At 39.3% G+C, this 16863-nt stretch overlaps 1 protein-coding gene across 1 annotated transcript in view; it reads right to left on the reverse strand.

Moving 5' to 3' along the window:
• LOC139726795 (uncharacterized) overlaps positions 1-16863 on the reverse strand; it is a 50483-nt gene that overhangs the window by 8406 nt on the left and 25214 nt on the right. Inside the window, exons 5-14 of the mRNA XM_071637787.1 lie at positions 15265-15418; positions 11614-11669; positions 10902-11373; positions 8274-8417; positions 7373-7548; positions 5128-5485; positions 3404-3595; positions 2305-2463; positions 1653-1818; positions 994-1325 (exon numbers count right to left, since the gene is read on the reverse strand). Of these exons, the coding sequence (XP_071493888.1) occupies positions 994-1325; positions 1653-1818; positions 2305-2463; positions 3404-3595; positions 5128-5485; positions 7373-7548; positions 8274-8417; positions 10902-11373; positions 11614-11669; positions 15265-15418 (2209 nt within the window). The remainder of the gene's footprint in view (positions 1-993; positions 1326-1652; positions 1819-2304; positions 2464-3403; positions 3596-5127; positions 5486-7372; positions 7549-8273; positions 8418-10901; positions 11374-11613; positions 11670-15264; positions 15419-16863) is intronic.

Below are 16863 nucleotides of genomic sequence, written 5' to 3' on the forward strand. Positions count from 1 at the left end.
TGCACGACACATTATACTTATACCTTACATTCGCTCAGTCACGAAGAAAAATTTACACTCTTTTTATGGACAAATATGTTTTCAGAAAACTTTGTCGTTTGAATATGGACTCCTCGCTAACAAGCAGGCATTTTCTGAAATGAACACTTCTCTCACGTAGAATGTCGGGTTACTTTTCGAGAAGTGACTGGGGAAAAGCAAAATTATGGAGCTGGTGCATGACCTGATTTTCGTTGCAAACTTCTCGTATTGTGACATGTTGTTGCGGAGCCAGGGAGGAGCGCAAGTGTGTTCAACTCCTGACTGACTATGCAACTGCGAGTGCCAGCTACGTGTGTAATGTTCGTTTACATGTGGCAAGTCGATACTGGTACATGTGTTCGCAAAATGATCTTCTCAGCAAATTAAGCAGAGAATGCGATTAGCCTTGGAAATTTTGACATTCATGGTTTCTTAAAGTATAATATCTGCGATGAAATGTGGGTAGAAATTAGATTAGACGAAAATTATTTACCCGTTTATGCGGAGAGGCAACCCGATTATCAGATAATTTTAGTGTGCATTGGAAATGATTTTGACATTTCTACCCAATTAAACGGAGTACCCGTTTAAGCAATACCCGATTACGTGGAGAGTACTGTATATTCTATTAACTTAAATGGTAGACCAACCTTTCTTTGTGGGTGTATTTGGTAGCAAATTGTGGGATATCAAAAAATAACGTCTATTTCAAAAACCTACACTTAGCTTGAAAGGGTGCAATGATGTTACTAACATAATTTATAGGAGGAACGTGTAGATGGAATATCACTTTCAGGCCTATTCCTTGAATAACAATTCTACATCATATCCAAAACATGAACCATGAATTTCACTTTTTTTCTAATGAGAGCAAAACAATACGACACGAAGAATGATTTATGCCATCAGAAAAGGGACCCTCACTATCATCCCATACAAGCACCTGTCATTAACTTTGAGCACTGGTAGTACCTGGGGTGGGTGTGGTGGAGAGGAACGCTGTCATGGCCATGGGCTGACTTGATATGCATCGGGAAACAGAAGTCCCCGGAGCCTGGATGACCTGTGTTTGACCTGGGGCCAGGGAGGTGATGAGAGAGGTGTCCATTACCATAGATGACCCATAGACCACCGCATCCAGGATGTCCACGCCAGGGTTGCCCTCAGGCAGAAAGTCTACTGGGTCACCGGTGTAAAGGACAACAGCGTCGGATCCACTCTGGATAGTGCTGTTCGTTAACACGTAGTCCGGAGGAGGCGACACATCAGCTGTTCCCACCACGTAAAAACCCTGTGCATTGGTTCTGAAACAAAGTTGAAATTCCATGGTGTCCTGAAATACATCATCCTCTGCTTATCCACAATTTACAATCCTGTTCACATTCAGAGCAAAAATTAGTGTAGTAATTCCCACAGGAATGTAAAGAGAACAAAAACATAATCAAAAGACAGAAAGAGAAGTGGTGCAGTTGATGCAGCTACTTGGATGGGGGAAACCAGCTAGAAAGGCTCGTAAATCAAAAATAAATCAAAAAATAAACAAATGGATTCTAAGTAAAAACATGTACAAAGCACATTAGAGATCATATTCAAGAAGAAGTGGAATTATAGTAATATGTGATAACACTCACATTCTACCTGACAGATTGATCTCCAAGTATGATCTGTCATCATTGCTGCCATCGAGGAAGACCAGCATCACATTGTCCAGCCGAGTGTTGCCGATACCATGGTCGTAGATCTCCACAAATTTATCTGGCTGGCCGTCTATGGCACGCAGCTCATTGATGATAAAAGCTATAAAAACAAATTATTATGTTCCAAACAACACTGAAGGGTGATGTGATACAAATCTAGAAATGACTACAAAGTTTGCTAAGAATCTATCCTACTTTTTCCTTTCATCCTTACAAAAGGCTCTAGATTTAGGTGGTATATTACCCATCTCCTTTCTCCTTCCAGTGAACAAGAGATGGATGTCTGTATGGCTAGGGAGTGGAAGGGATACAGTATTTAACAAACAACATCACAGGTACAGGTAGTGTTTATTTTTGAATACACAAGTGCCAGTAAATGTAAAAATTAAGAATTAGCTTGAGTGGAATTCCACAAAATATATCTGCATTTGGATGTTGTCTTTTTTCTCAAAAAATATTTGCTTATCCCAAGTTGTCACAGAATGTTTATCAGAATTTCCATATGATCCATATATAATCACTGCAAGAAATTTGGAAAACAAAATGTACCACATTACAAAGTTACTGCAGAAGACCTACTACTTACGGCTATCAAAGTTCACAAATGCCGTGCAATTGTTTTGTTTTCCCACAGTAGGGACAGTCAGGGCATAGACAGTGGGATCTCGTCGCTGTAACCCATGGCAACGACTCAAGCTCTCGTCATTTGCCAAATGAGTCCTGTCTTCTTTGATGATGAAATATCCTAGGTAAACAACATCAGTTTATAGAAAATAGTGTCAGAATATGCAACATAGACACAGGCACATACTCATGGTCTCCCCCCAACCAAAAAAAAAAAAAAAAAAAAAAAAAAAGTGGTAACAGCAAAGCAACATCTATTACAAGCTATTACAAAGCTGTAGTAGTTTGAAGTGGCATTCTTCAGTATCAGGCTCTAAATCATGGAAATTTCACTTTACTGAATCATGCCAACCTCAATTAGTTGAGACAATTACCCCCCAGTAAATATTCTGTTTGTCAATTGGAAAGGCTACAGAAAACCTTATAGACAGAAAGAAATATTTAAACTACTCCAAAAGGGAATATCTGTTAAAAAACATTTATTACAGATGACTGAAATATGCAACCCTCGGTTTCTTCCCGCTTCACAGAATAAAGTCTGATGATGGTAACAGTGCATAAAGCTTGGTAACCTGAGAAGATTTTCACAGATGCAACTTTAACAGCCAGTCACCCTTTTACAATCACCATTATCTTCAAACATGAAACCATAAAGGGATGGTACAGTATTGGTGGAGATGAGAATTGGGCTTTTAACTTTTTGCAAGATACCAAGAAAACACTTATGATATAGTACAGAGCATACCATTTTAAGAGGAATTCAAAGTTCATTTGATGAAAATCGGGTTTGGAATGACTGAAACATCCAAAAATAAAGTAAAACAAAGCGATCATTATAAAGTGTGGGTCCCACACTTTATTAGCATCGCTCTTTTTTTTGATATCTCAGCCATTTCAAAACCAATTTTCATCAAATAAACAATGAATTCCTCATAGAATTACATGCTCTTTCATATTTCAAAACAGGTTTCTCATTATCTCACCAAAAAATGCTAGAAACCTGAAATTAGGTCTCAACCAAAACTATACGATCCCTTTAAGATGACTATATTGTGGCATACCTGGCACGAGTCTATCGACCAAACTGTTGGCCCGCTTGTGGTTGGTCGAATAGACCACCGCATCTATCACGCTCTTCTCCGTGACGGGAGTGCCGGGGGGAAAAGCTCCCTCGTGTGCCCGGTAGAGTGCCACGGCATCCGGGCCATTCTGCAGAAAACCGCGGGGAGCGGCATGGAGGAGGAGGTCGGCTTCTGAGGCACAAGATTTAGATTTACACAAATTAATTGTTTGTTGGATTTGACATTCACAAGTCTCATTGGATTTGCTTGCTTGATCAATACATTTCATTCAGCCACAAGACAACTACGTGCCATAAAATGGAAAGGCATATGGCTAGTATTCTGTACAACTCTACCATGAAAATAACTGTACGTAAGATAGCTTGTATAAAACAGAACACATGAAACATAATATTTCCTCTACATCATACAAAAATGTGTATTGAATTTCTAGAAGGAGTGAAGAATACACAAGCTTCCCTAGAGCAGTTGTACAAGCTGTCTGATATATCTAGCAACAGTGAGTATAGCCATGCATCATCTGAGACCTGAGATCTTTCCTGACAGTCTTTCTGATAAAGCATTTCTTGATGTGTTGCTCATTCAGTGCATCTCACTGACAAATAAAACCTGAAATAATGCTACAGCCATAGTGTTTGCCTTACGGCATAAATAGTAGGACCCTAGGCCAAATATTTTGTTCTTGCTCTAAAATCATACTGATGCATGGTGATGAATATCTTTTGAAGGCAAAAAATCATATTCTGGTTTCAAATAGAGAAATTGCACATACTACAAATGCTAAATCACATTTCAGACAAAACAATTATCATACCTCATTTCTTTTTTTCTGTTACCAAATCATTATCATACCTCATTTACATTTTCTGTTACAAAAAAAAAAGTGATGTCTATATTATCTTCTTGTTGAAAAATTGAATAAAAATTGAATATTTGATGGAGAAAGACTTTGCAAATATCGCAAAAACAATTGTGGCATGCCTGGTACATGACTCAGAGACTCCAACTCTCCCGTTTTCGACGGGAGATCTCCCGCCGAAAGCCCATTTTTGCACAATCTCCCGTTCTCCCGTTTGAGATTTGATTTCTCCCGCCCTGGCTCTGAGTCTCCTGGTGGAAAGGATTTCTTACTTATTTCTATCGTATGTTGAAAAAATAAGCCTTAGATAGCATCAGAGAACATCTAGAATCCTAGGAACTTCGCGCTTCGCACACATGAACTTGGAGTCTCCCGTTTGCTAGGGGTTTCGGGCGGGAGAATCTCCAGATCAGAAGGTGCTTGGGGTTGGAGTCTCTGCATGACTATTAACAAATATTGACAACCTAAGGCAAATGTCTTAGCTTAATATATACTACAGTTCAAAATAAATAGGCCTATAGATGAGTACTTCTTATTTGTCCATCATCAAACACCAAATATAGAATAGGGACCAAACAGATAGTTTCCCTTGGATAGTACATAAAATGGAGGTCCCTTGGGTGGAAGAGCCACAACCTGTGCACACAAAGGATCTCGCTTTGAACATTCATTCATCATAAAGAGCAGGGTGCATAACCCGATAAAGTGGTCCATCCCCAGTACCACAAGTGGACCTCTATATGGAAGACCAGCTACAATGTAGTGCAGCTGAATATGGGTTATCTAGCCGTCTTGGCAGATGGAAAATGAAAATGAACGACTGAATGAAATGAGGATGACACACCCTCTTCCATGATATGGGAGCCAATCACAAAGTAGCCCTCTGCGTTCGTCCTGTAGCCATCCAATCCCACGGCGAGGTAGGACCGGTCAGAGTTGCGCCCGTTGAAGAGCACCAATGTGGTGTAATCCAGGGAGGTGTTGCCCCGCCCGCCATCATACAGCTCAATGAACTCCTGCAGATCTGCCCCCGGGATGTCAACGTTGATCTCGTTGATGATGACATCGGTGATGAAGGTGGGGCAGTCATTGAGGCCATCAGCGGAGACTGGGGCAACCACGAAGGGATCCATCGCGCGGGGAGTCAGTGAAAAACAGCGACTGAGAGAAGATGAAGGAGATTTCAGCAAGGCTGTTGGGATCTGCAGATTTATGAAAGCCAAGTCATTATAAAGAAGGACTCATTAAGCTTGTATTTTTCAAGTATTCATGGTAATATTTGCTTTTTGCAATTCTTATTGGTGTCAAAATATTCATCTGTGTTTTAGCATATTACATCAGTACAGCTTGTGTAATCAAATTTCTCAGGCCCCAACTTTTTTTGCACCATAAAAAGGAATACATAAGGCAGGGCTCCACACTAACTTTTATTTTTGGTGGCCCGATCAGGCCACCAAAATCACTGATTTTCATTTTTTGGTGGCCCGAAGGTAAAATCTGGTGGCCAAAAAAAAATCAAGAAAAACACAAGAAAAACTATATCGGTCCTACTAAACAGAAAAATAAATATTAAGCATTACTGAAGTGAAAGAGGTACCCATGTCTAAAATAAATGAATAGAAAATTCAATCATCTTACCGTTATTCTGTGTTCCAAGAATTGGCAAATAGGCTTATAGGTTATTATTAAAGTTGATGCCTATTTAGGTGGTCAAAACTTACATTTGAAATGAGAAAGTGGGAGCATTTGCAGACATTTGTAAACATCCGACATTTGTTTTAGCATTGTAAAGAGCCAAAAGTTACCGTTATTCATTTCTGATTGTAAAAGCAACAATCTGTTATTTATTTTAGCATCGTATGGAGCAGAATATTACCGTTATATATTTCGAAATTTAAAAGCAAACATCCAACATCTATTTTATTATTGTACGGAGCCGAATGTTACTGCTGTCCACTTCCGAAAGTGTAATGAATCATCTGACAATTATTTTAGCATCGTACGGAGCCGAATGTTACTGTTTTTCATTTTGAACGTCAAGGCAGACACCAGACATTTATTTTACCATCAAACGCAGCTGAATGTTACTGTTATTCATTTCAAAATGTAATAGCAAATATCCGACATTTATTTTAGCATCGTATGGAGCAGTGTGTTACTGCTATTCATTTCCAAACATAAAAGCAATCATCTGACGTTTATTTAAGCATCTTGAGGAGCCGAATGTTATTGCTTTTTACTTTCTAAAGTAAAAGCAAACATCCGACATTTATTTAATCATCGTACGGAGTTGAATATTATCGTTATTCATTTCCGAACGTCAAAGGGATCGTTCGACATTTACTTTAGCATCTTCCAGAGCTGAATGTCATTGCTATATACTTTCGAATGTAAACGCAAACATCTGGCATTTATTTAATCATCGTACGGAGTTGAATATTAATATTATTCATTTCCGAACGCCAAAGCAAACATTCGACATCTATTTCAGCATCTTCCAGAGCCCAATGTCATCCTTATTCATTGCCGAATGCAAAATCAAATATCTGACATTAACTTTAATGGAGCTGAATCTTACCGTTATTCATTTCCAAAGTATTAGCAAACATCCGACATTTATTTTAGTATCATACGGAGTCGAATATTACCGTTATTCATTTCCAAAATTAAAACAAAACATCTGACATTTATTTTAGCATCTTACGGAGCCCATTATTACCGCTGTTCATTTCCAAAAGTAAAGGCAAACATCCAACTTTTTTTGGTGGCCCGACGTGCATTTTTGGTGGCCCTGGGCCACTGGGCCACCGTAAGTGTTGAGCCCTGCATAAGGGGTCACCACTTTGGGCCCCCCACTTTTTTTACCCCAGAAGTGCGTAGGTGGCACTAGAAAGAAATAGATAGAAACCTTGAAGTGTGAGCGGTAAGGCTTTGTTTTTGCACTGATTTTTTTTTTTTTTTTTTTGGCTTGTCAGCTGAAGAAACCCGGAAGTGGGTCCCCCCACTTTTGAAAATGTGCACCTGCTGTGTATACTGCAAAAAATGTACAAAGAATAAACCAATGCAAAGTGCCACATGCTTGTACTCACAGGCGAAGCATCAGGTATGAGCGCACTGCTCTGACTGGTCATTGAGCCATTGTACCAATCACTGTATACCACAGCATCCATCAACTCAGCTGTGACAGGTGTATTCAGACTGGCAGCAGACATGGTACCTGATACTCTGTACAGGGCCACAGCGCTGTAATTGGTCCTCAGAAAATCTTAAATGCACGAAAAAGTAAGGGATTGATTTAGAAGGGAAAATTAAAAAAAAACTGATCCACCTTAACATAGCTAATCGGTCATGTTTGTTGTTTGAGATATGTCACAACAAAAGCCTATTCAAATTGGTGAAAATGTAATTTTCTTGATTTTGAATATTATACTAAATTCTCCATTAAATAAAGTTCGTTCTCTTTTATGCCTAAACTCCCAAACTACACGAATGATTATAATACATGTGATTTCAAGTATAAATGTGATACTGTAAAAGTGGAAATTTTCGCGACGTTGAAATTTTTGTGCATTTCGCACAACCAGAATCTAGCGCGAAAATAAAAGCATGCGAATATTTTTGCTTGCCATATGTGCCAGTAGTTGATGTCTTAATTCCGTGGAATTAAACTACATGTTAAAATTAAAAACATGTGAAACTTTTCCTACCCGGCCAAGGGCGAAAAGTTAGTCGCATAAAAACATCCGCTTTTACAGAATTTAGGAACCTGAAGAAATACTTATCAAGGCAGGCTGTAAGAGCCTTTGACCAAGAAACGTCTATGTTCTGATTCCATCACATCAGAAAACAACAAGTCAATTGAAGCTGTAAATATCCAGAATCATTCCCAAATACAACACTGGAAATATGCTTAGCTCCACATTGCAGGTTCTCAGTAAATTTGGTTATCACATGGGAATCTGATAGTGATGAAAAAAAAAGATAGATTACCTTTATCAAGGATGAGGTGGGGTGTGGGGATGACCCCATTTTGACCTATCACAAAATAGCCTGCCTGGTTGGTCCTTTTCCCCAACAGAGGGTAGCTGTAGTAGGATTGGTCATCATCTCCAAATAACACAACCACAAACTCATCTTTGGTGATGTCAAAATCAAATTCCATGGAAGGACAGAAAGAGAACATAGGGCAATAAATAATCCGAGATAAGTTTCACACCATGAACAAAGGTGATGTTATAGACATAATTGTAAGACTTAGGTTTAAGTTAGATCATATGAATCAAACTAGATACACCCATTAGGGACATACCGGTATTAGTACCTATTGGAGCATGGATTTGGGGATTGAACACAAAATTATCACACTAACCAGTTTGTAGCATTCTCTTCATGGCTAAAGATTGATAATATTCTTGATTATGCCTAAAAATGCAATCATATGGCTGATGCATTAACAAAATAAGATCAATTAAATCTTGTTGACCAATATTAACTTGACAGTTTCTAGGTTACTTTATCCCACTGAGGACAGACTGATTTTGCTACAACACGCATTTCCCATGGACACTTGCCAGAGTATACTCGGGACTTGTCCTCAACGGGTTGAATAGCTACAATACTGACATGTCGATATACTGCTGTATGCTTCTATGAACACGAGCATCATTTTTTGTTTGTTTGTTTGGTTGGTTTCATTTCTGCATTTTTCATCATTTCGATTCAAAGTGACATCATGAATATTTTGTTAACACCGTCAATACAAAATAACATCATCAATAATATTTGTCAACATTGCAAACGAAGGAAAATACAGTGCAAACATAACATACAAGTCAATTATCAACGATGACGATAAACGACACCATATAATAGGGAATGTTTATAAGGTGAAAAATGCATCAGACCACATATCGTAAGCATGTGCTTGAAATGATAGTGGCCTGAGGAAGTGGTAGTGGAAAGAAGAATAAAAAAAGAGTGGGTGTGTTAAGTCTGATATTGTGCAAGGTGCATCGTACTAAGTGCGGAAGTGCATGGACCTCAAAATAATGGACAACTACGAATAACAAGAGACCCGCGGGTCTAGCGCTCACCTGAGTATTGCAAGTTCACCTTTCACGCAGTCACTAATCTAAATTATTCACAGCTCTACCAAAATTTGACAAGGCATTTTCAAGTAGAAGATGAAAATGTACAATAAGGGCCCAAATTTTTAAAGATTCCTTAATTTGGGGGGATTGGGGCCCCCTGGGGCCCTCTAAATGGGGCATGGTGCCCATTTTGATAAATTGAGATCCTGACCCCCTACGGATGCTACCTGCCAAGTTTGACAAAAATCCATCATGAGGTTTTCAGGAAGAAGATGAAAATGTACAATTCAGGCCCCTATTTAGACATTCTCAACCACCACCCCCCCCCCCCCCCCCCCCCCCCCCCCCCGCCCCAAGAGGGGCACTCCTGGATCTGCTATAAACAAACTTGGAACTACAGTCATTAATGTACTCACTCATAGTATTATCTTAGCTCTATGACTTCTGATTCTAGAGAAGACTTTTAAAGATTCCTTCATTTTGGGGGGTTTGGGCCCACCTGGGGGCCCCCTGGGTGGGGTATGGTGCCCATTTTAATAAATTGAGATCCTAACCCCCTAGGGATGCTACCTGCAAAGGTTTGGTGAAAATGGGTCATGAGGTTCTCAAGAAGAAGATAAAAATGTACAATTTAGGCCCCATTAGGACCCTTCCCCTCCCCTGGGTCCCAAGGGGGGCACCCCTGATTCTGCCATGAACAAACTTGAAACTACAGTCATCAATGTACTAACTCATAGTATCAACTTAGCTCTATCACTTCTGGTCCTAGAGGAGAAGATTTTTACAGATTCCTTAATTTTGGGGGGTTTGGGCCCCCCCTGGGGGCCCTCTGGGTGGGGCATGGTGCCCATTTTAACAAATTGAGATCCTAACCCCCTAGGGATGCTACCTGCCAAGATTGATGAAAATGGGTCATGAGGTTCTCAAGAAGAAGATGAAAATGTACAATTTAGGCCCCATCAGAACCCTTCCCCACCCCCTCCCTTGGGTCCCAAGGGGGGCACCCCTGATTCTGCCATGAACAAACTTGAAACTACAGTCATCAATGTACTAACTCATAGTATTAACTTAGCTCTATCACTTCTGGTTCTAGAGAAGAAGATTTTTATAGATTCCTTAATTTTGGGGGGTTTGGGCCCCCTGGGGGCCCCCTGGGTGGGGCATGGTGCCCATTTAAACAAATTGAGTTCTTATTCCCCTAGGGATGCTACCTGCCAAGTTTGATGAAAATCGGTCTTGGGGTTTTCAAGAAGAAGATGAAAATGTAAAAAGTTTACGCACGACGCACGACGGACGACGCACGCCGGACGCCGGACGAAGGGCGATCGCAATAGCTCACTTGAGCCTTTGGCTCAGGTGAGCTAAAAAGGATTCAGAAATAGGTGCATTAAGACCATAATGCAAATAAGATACTTGAAACAAGTTCCGAAGTCAGACACAGTATCAATTCAATTGGTATATCTAGACAGTAAATAATTTGAACATGCTTACATAGCCAGCATAACTCAATGGAGAAACAGTTTCTCACCTAGGGAAGTGAAGCCATAGCCAAGGTCCCAGAGTTCCAGGAACTGCTGTCCAGGTGACAGACTGACCTCATTGATGACCAACACTGCATTCTCTCGTGCCGGGCACCTATTGACCCCCTTGGGCGAGACGTTGACCGTCAGGTAGGTGATGGAACCGTCTCGGTTTGAGCACCTACTGATTGACATGTCCGTGTCTTCTGGTTCTGAGGAATTACTGTAGGACACCTCATCTATGAGATAGCTGTCACTCGGCGCCGTTCCGGGTTGGTACAGCTGCTTCTTTCCACAATAAATGCGTGCAGACCCAGGACCCCTTGGAATCCATCCCGAGGGCCGGCGGAAGCGGGGAGCATCCGGGCGGGGCACTGCCAAACTCTGATACCCTATGAGGAGGAGTCCATGGGAATCTGTCTTGTACCCATTCAAGGTCAAGGACTCGTGGACTAATCCAGTTTCTCCATCTATGCTGGCCTGAGAAAAGTTAGTGACACAACAAAAATCAAGGCTGAGCTCAGTAGATTTTCATGTTCACTGACCCCATTCTGGTGCCTCTTTTGTGTAGAACAAACGGGTTAGTAAGCTCATCAGCACATGCTCTATTTATAAATTGCACCCGATCGATATTGTACACTGTTTGACGGCACATGTAGTTGATCGTGGAAAGGAGATACATGTACCACTTGACTGCTTTCGCACTGGTGGATTACTGACCTGTCCGTTCTCTCTTGACCTGCACAAAGAATCTCGTTTGGGGGGCATTGGAGGCTCTTGGAGAATTGCGGGAGGAACGGCTTAATATGAGATATTTGTGATGAAAGCTGCCCAAAAAAACAAGGAAAAAGAAAATGGGATATTGTTTTATAACTTCAAGAATATTTCTTATTGAGTGAGAAGTGAGGCATGGCTGGCGGAACCGTGGGGGCTGTGGGGGCTTGGGCCCCCACACTTTTTGTGCACCATACAAAGGAATATATAAGGTGTCATCACTTTGGGCCCCCACACTTTTTTAACCCAGAAGTACGTAAGTGGCACTAAATAGAAATACTGTAAAACATGATAATTTCGCGGCATGAAATTTTCGCGAATTGGAGCCGACAGCCTTTTTCGTGGTACGAAATTTTCGCGAATTGCTACTGGCATTCAATGCATGTAGTGTAGACAAAAGCTTTCGCGTGCATTTTAATTTCGCGAATTTTGGCACTCGCGAAATTAAAATGCACGCGAAAATTCCTCGTTTTACAGTAGATAGAGATCTTGAAGTGTGAGCGCGGTAAGGCTATGTTTTTCCACTGATGACCTTCTTTTGTTTTTTGCTTGTCAGCTGAAAAAAAAACGGAAATGGAGGGGAGAGATGAGCTGAGGACCTTTTTTTTTTTGCTTGTTAGCTCATGAAACCCGGAAGTGCCCCCCCCCCCCCCCCCCACACACACACACACACTTTTGAAAATGCTCCGCCGGCCCTGTGAGGCATCACTGGAAAGGTTTTATTTTGCTCTGTTTGATGATGGACATACTCTAAATTGTTTTAAAATGGCACTTAACTTACTGTGTGATCAAATTCTCCATACATAGACTTTGAACTTGACAAATTGGACTGCAATATACGAGAGAACAAGCTTACCAGTATGTGTCTTTTTTTTAACAAACACTTTACCAATATTTGCAACAAATCAAGGTAGTATGTCCTAATTGATTTTGAAAAAGTTACAATGATTTTCTGTGCAGTTAAAGGGGAAATCCAGTCCAGATGTAAGTTACTCTGATAAAGAAGAGCAAAATATTATGAGTTCAATGGTATAAATTTGATTGAAATCGGATGAAAATAAGGAATTTATGACATTTTGAAGTTTTGCTATTTTGGGGGGAAACAGTTTTGAACAGTCAATATGAATATACAAATGGCAAAGAGAGTATGTCATTCCCTAACAAGTTACCATAGTTTGTACATAAAATTTCGACATTTCCAGATTTTCATTAAAACGCAATTATGCAGGAGGCTCAAATCCTCCTATATCTAACTGATCATTATTCTGAAGACATTCAGCCAGGAATAATGTCATGTTTCAGACCTCAGTGACAGAAACAATGAATTTTCGTCATTTTTTTTTTTGTACACTATCAATAGCAAATTGTGTGGGTATGACATGGTTGGCTCACTCATTTGCATATTCATATCCACTGTACAAGAACTGTATCGCAGAAATTAGTAAAACTTCAAAATGTCATAACTTCCTTATTTTTTATCTGATTTCAGTCAAATTTTTACCATAGAAGTCGCAAGATTTTTCTCTTTTTTATAATCAGACTAACTTATATTCGGACTGGATTTCCTCTTTAAGAAGGGAGGGAGAGAAGAGGCAGGTACATAATGGGAAGGTAATAATGATAATCTGAGTAAGGAATAAGTGTGCCTAAAGTAATGGAGAAATATATATATATATATATATATATATATGATTATATTCTCTCATATATGTGTATATACATTATATATATATATATATTTATATATATATATATATATATATATATATATATATATATATATATATATATATATACATACAGGAATTTTCAAAGTGTTGGACTTCAAATGTTAGAATTATAATCATAACATTCGAAGATTCATTCTTCTCATAATTATATACATATACATATATATGAGAGACAGACAGACAGACAAACAGACAGACAGACAGACAGACAGACAGAGACTAGGCACAGAGCTAAGGGGAAATCAATGCCCCTGGTGCATGTACAATGAACAAACAAGAAGACTAAGTACATGCCATGCACATACTCTAATGAACACAAAAAGAAACACAAACAAAGCAAGCAGGGACATTTTCAGCTACTTATTATTGAAATGCTTCCATGACATTTGCTCCTGCAACAACTGCTCCCGTAAAATATCTGTACGCTATTAAGCCAAACATAATACTCACAAACATATAATAACCCTAACTCTAATCCTAATCCCAACATCAAACTAAACCTAAAACCCTATCGCGACCTGTACTCTAACCCCAAGTCTCTGCAGAAAATAAGACAGGAGCAATTGTTGCATGAGAAAATGTAATATCACCCATTAAAATATCAAATTTCCGTTATGCTGAAAGTCACTCTGTCTTGAAATTAGCATCAGTCATCCAAGAATCCAAAAATTCATACTCATTGTCACAGTTAATTTTATGAAAGGTTCTTTATGACATTGCACAATATACACACAGCACAAAACAGTGTAATACAATGCGACTATAAAATAATGTGCATACATGACAAGGCAGCAGCCAAAAAAAAAACAACACACACACAAAAAAAACCCTAGCACACTCATGGATAGTGAGATAGGAGAAAGAAAGAAAGATGAAGAGAAAGACAGAAGACTAAAAGGAAGGGAGAGTGAGAGAATGCGACTGACATACGTAAGCCAGAAAATATGGGATCAGTCTTGATCAAATGCCAAGTATGGGATGTAGTCACGTAACTTTGAACAAACACGTGTCAGGGTTAGCACGATTTCTGAGAACTGCTTGCAACAATGATGGTATGTAGTCATTTTAATCACATGCTTATGGAATTTTGCCTGCATGAAGTGCTTTGACTGAAACAACTAATTCACTGCCATATCATAAGGTTTCCCCTCCACCTACCCTGCAGAATTTGATCTTGGAAGTCATTTTCAAACTCATATTATGAAATCATTTTCAAACCCATATTATGAAATCATTTTTTTTTTTTTTCATCGAGGATTACACCAAGGATGGATATCCTTTGCTTTGCTAGTATATCATTACATTTAATGATATAATAAAGACATATCTTTTAGAAAGGCAATTTGCTCACAAGAGGAATATGAATTCAGTGAAAGCAGAAATATTACCAGGTCACATCAATGAAGTTCAAGGAAAACCAAAAAATAATTGGTTAGAAAGTTATGAATTTTTACAGTTTTGCTTAATTCCATGCACAGGAACTGCTAAATAAGAAGATTTCAACAATTTGTAAACCTACAGAAGTTAAACAATCTTAAGCAAATACTGAGAGAATTCCACAAGATGTCACATTTCATGGAAGTACAAATTTCCTGGGCTCACTGCTGACATACCACAGTACATTTAGGGTGATTTATTGCCCCTACTTCCTGAGGGGATAAGTCAAGGGCTAGAAATATGATAATATGTCAAAACTTCTTTTACAGTAAAAGCAATTCATATTTTTCATTTGAATCTAGGTTCCAATTTGATGGTATTGCAAGAAGAATTTGTAGGAACTAGCTGTTCTGTTGGTGACCACTCAGAATTACTGGATTGTTTGATCTGCTGTGATTAATATATATATACAAATGTCTGTAGCACGTACCAGTGAACACGCTTCCATCCATGTTGATGACTGGTTGGTCATCATCCAAGGAACTTAGGAACAACCAGTCATTTGTGCTGTTGGTACCAAAGGTCATGACGTCGATGACGGTATCAGTAGCGAGTGAGACCAGTCGGACACTCGCTGCATCACTCTGCAGGTTAGGGATGGTAGGCAGTTTTCAATCCTGGTCAGACAACACAGTTTGAAGACTGGCCAACGAGGGCTCCTTCTCATCCCCACATATCTTTTTATTATTATACAACATGAAACACTGACTTCTAGAGCTGCTGAGCATATTGATATCTGTATATCAACCTATATACATATGTTTTCTCCTGACTCTAAAAATATATGTGTGAGAGCGAGTGTGTGTGGTGTGTGTGTGTGTGTGTGTGTGTGTGAACAGGTCTGACATTGTCAGGTTGAAGTCAGACTTTTTGAAATTTAGGGGTTTGTATGAAATCTATTTTCCACATTTCAAGCATGAAAAATGTCTAAAACATGTCTTTCTTTCATTACAGGTGCACCTCCAGCACCCAAAACACCAAAGCACTTTCCAAGAAAAAGCAGAAAACAGCCATCAACAGTAAAGTTCTCTTCTGTTCTGTGCAGCAATTTTTCTTACCAAATAATTCTGACAGCCGAATATAAAAGTTGATAGCAACAGGGGCTATAATCTACTCCACAGTGCAAAAAAAAAGTGCTCAAATAAGTTTGGTTTGCATTTATTTGAAGGGCATATAAGATCAAATATCAAACAGTTGCATACTTATAAAATAGATTATAAATACTACTTGAATCTTATCAAGTAAGCTTGATGAAATAGGAACTACAATGCAGTGTTTGTTCAGACCAAACGTTGGCAAAAATGACTAAAGCTGGATTGATCATGTCAAATTGTTAATTTTTGGAGCAATATATTTTGGATATACTGGGCCCTGCCATAGGGCCACTCTGAAAGCACCAGCACAATTTGTGCAAACTAAGATTTTCTCCCTTTATTGATGTGTCCCGTCAAGCTTGGTGCATCTCTGTGCACCAGTCTTCAAGAAGATAAGACATCAAAAGTAAGAAAATTAGCTCATTCAGGGGTATTTGGGCCCTATACCCTGAGGGCCCCCATGGGGCCCCACAACCATTTGTTTATAGGATTTTATCCCTCCTTTAATTGTTTCTGCCAGGTTTAGTCAAAATCCATTCACCTGTTTTAAAGAAGACAAGTATGTCAAATATGAAGAAAATTTCGCTCTTTTTCTTGCCAAGTTTGGGCACTTAGAGGTTTAGCAAGTAAGCCTGCTTTGTTTGAACTGTTGTAATATTTGTCCCCATATAATTTTTGGACATTTCATTATCAGCTGTTGCAGGGATGCCAAGTTCAAAAAAATTTTAAGAGTGAGATTTTCATGACTCAGCATCTCGGCGAGCGAATGTGCGTGCAAGCGAGGGTGTGGGAGGAGTTTTTCCCCCCTTGTGGCTTCCCACGGTAGGGAGCTTATTCAATTTTTAGCTCTTAATGGTGCAATCAGGTGCATACTTACGTGACTTTTACTTACTTTGAAAGACAAAAGGAAAATATACCTTCAATTGCAACTATTA

The sequence above is a fragment of the Diadema antillarum genome, unplaced genomic scaffold (genome assembly GCF_040938485.1).
Source record: "Diadema antillarum isolate AM-2024a unplaced genomic scaffold, OU_Dant_1.0 seq00000100_RagTag, whole genome shotgun sequence".
NCBI lineage: Eukaryota > Metazoa > Echinodermata > Echinoidea > Diadematoida > Diadematidae > Diadema > Diadema antillarum.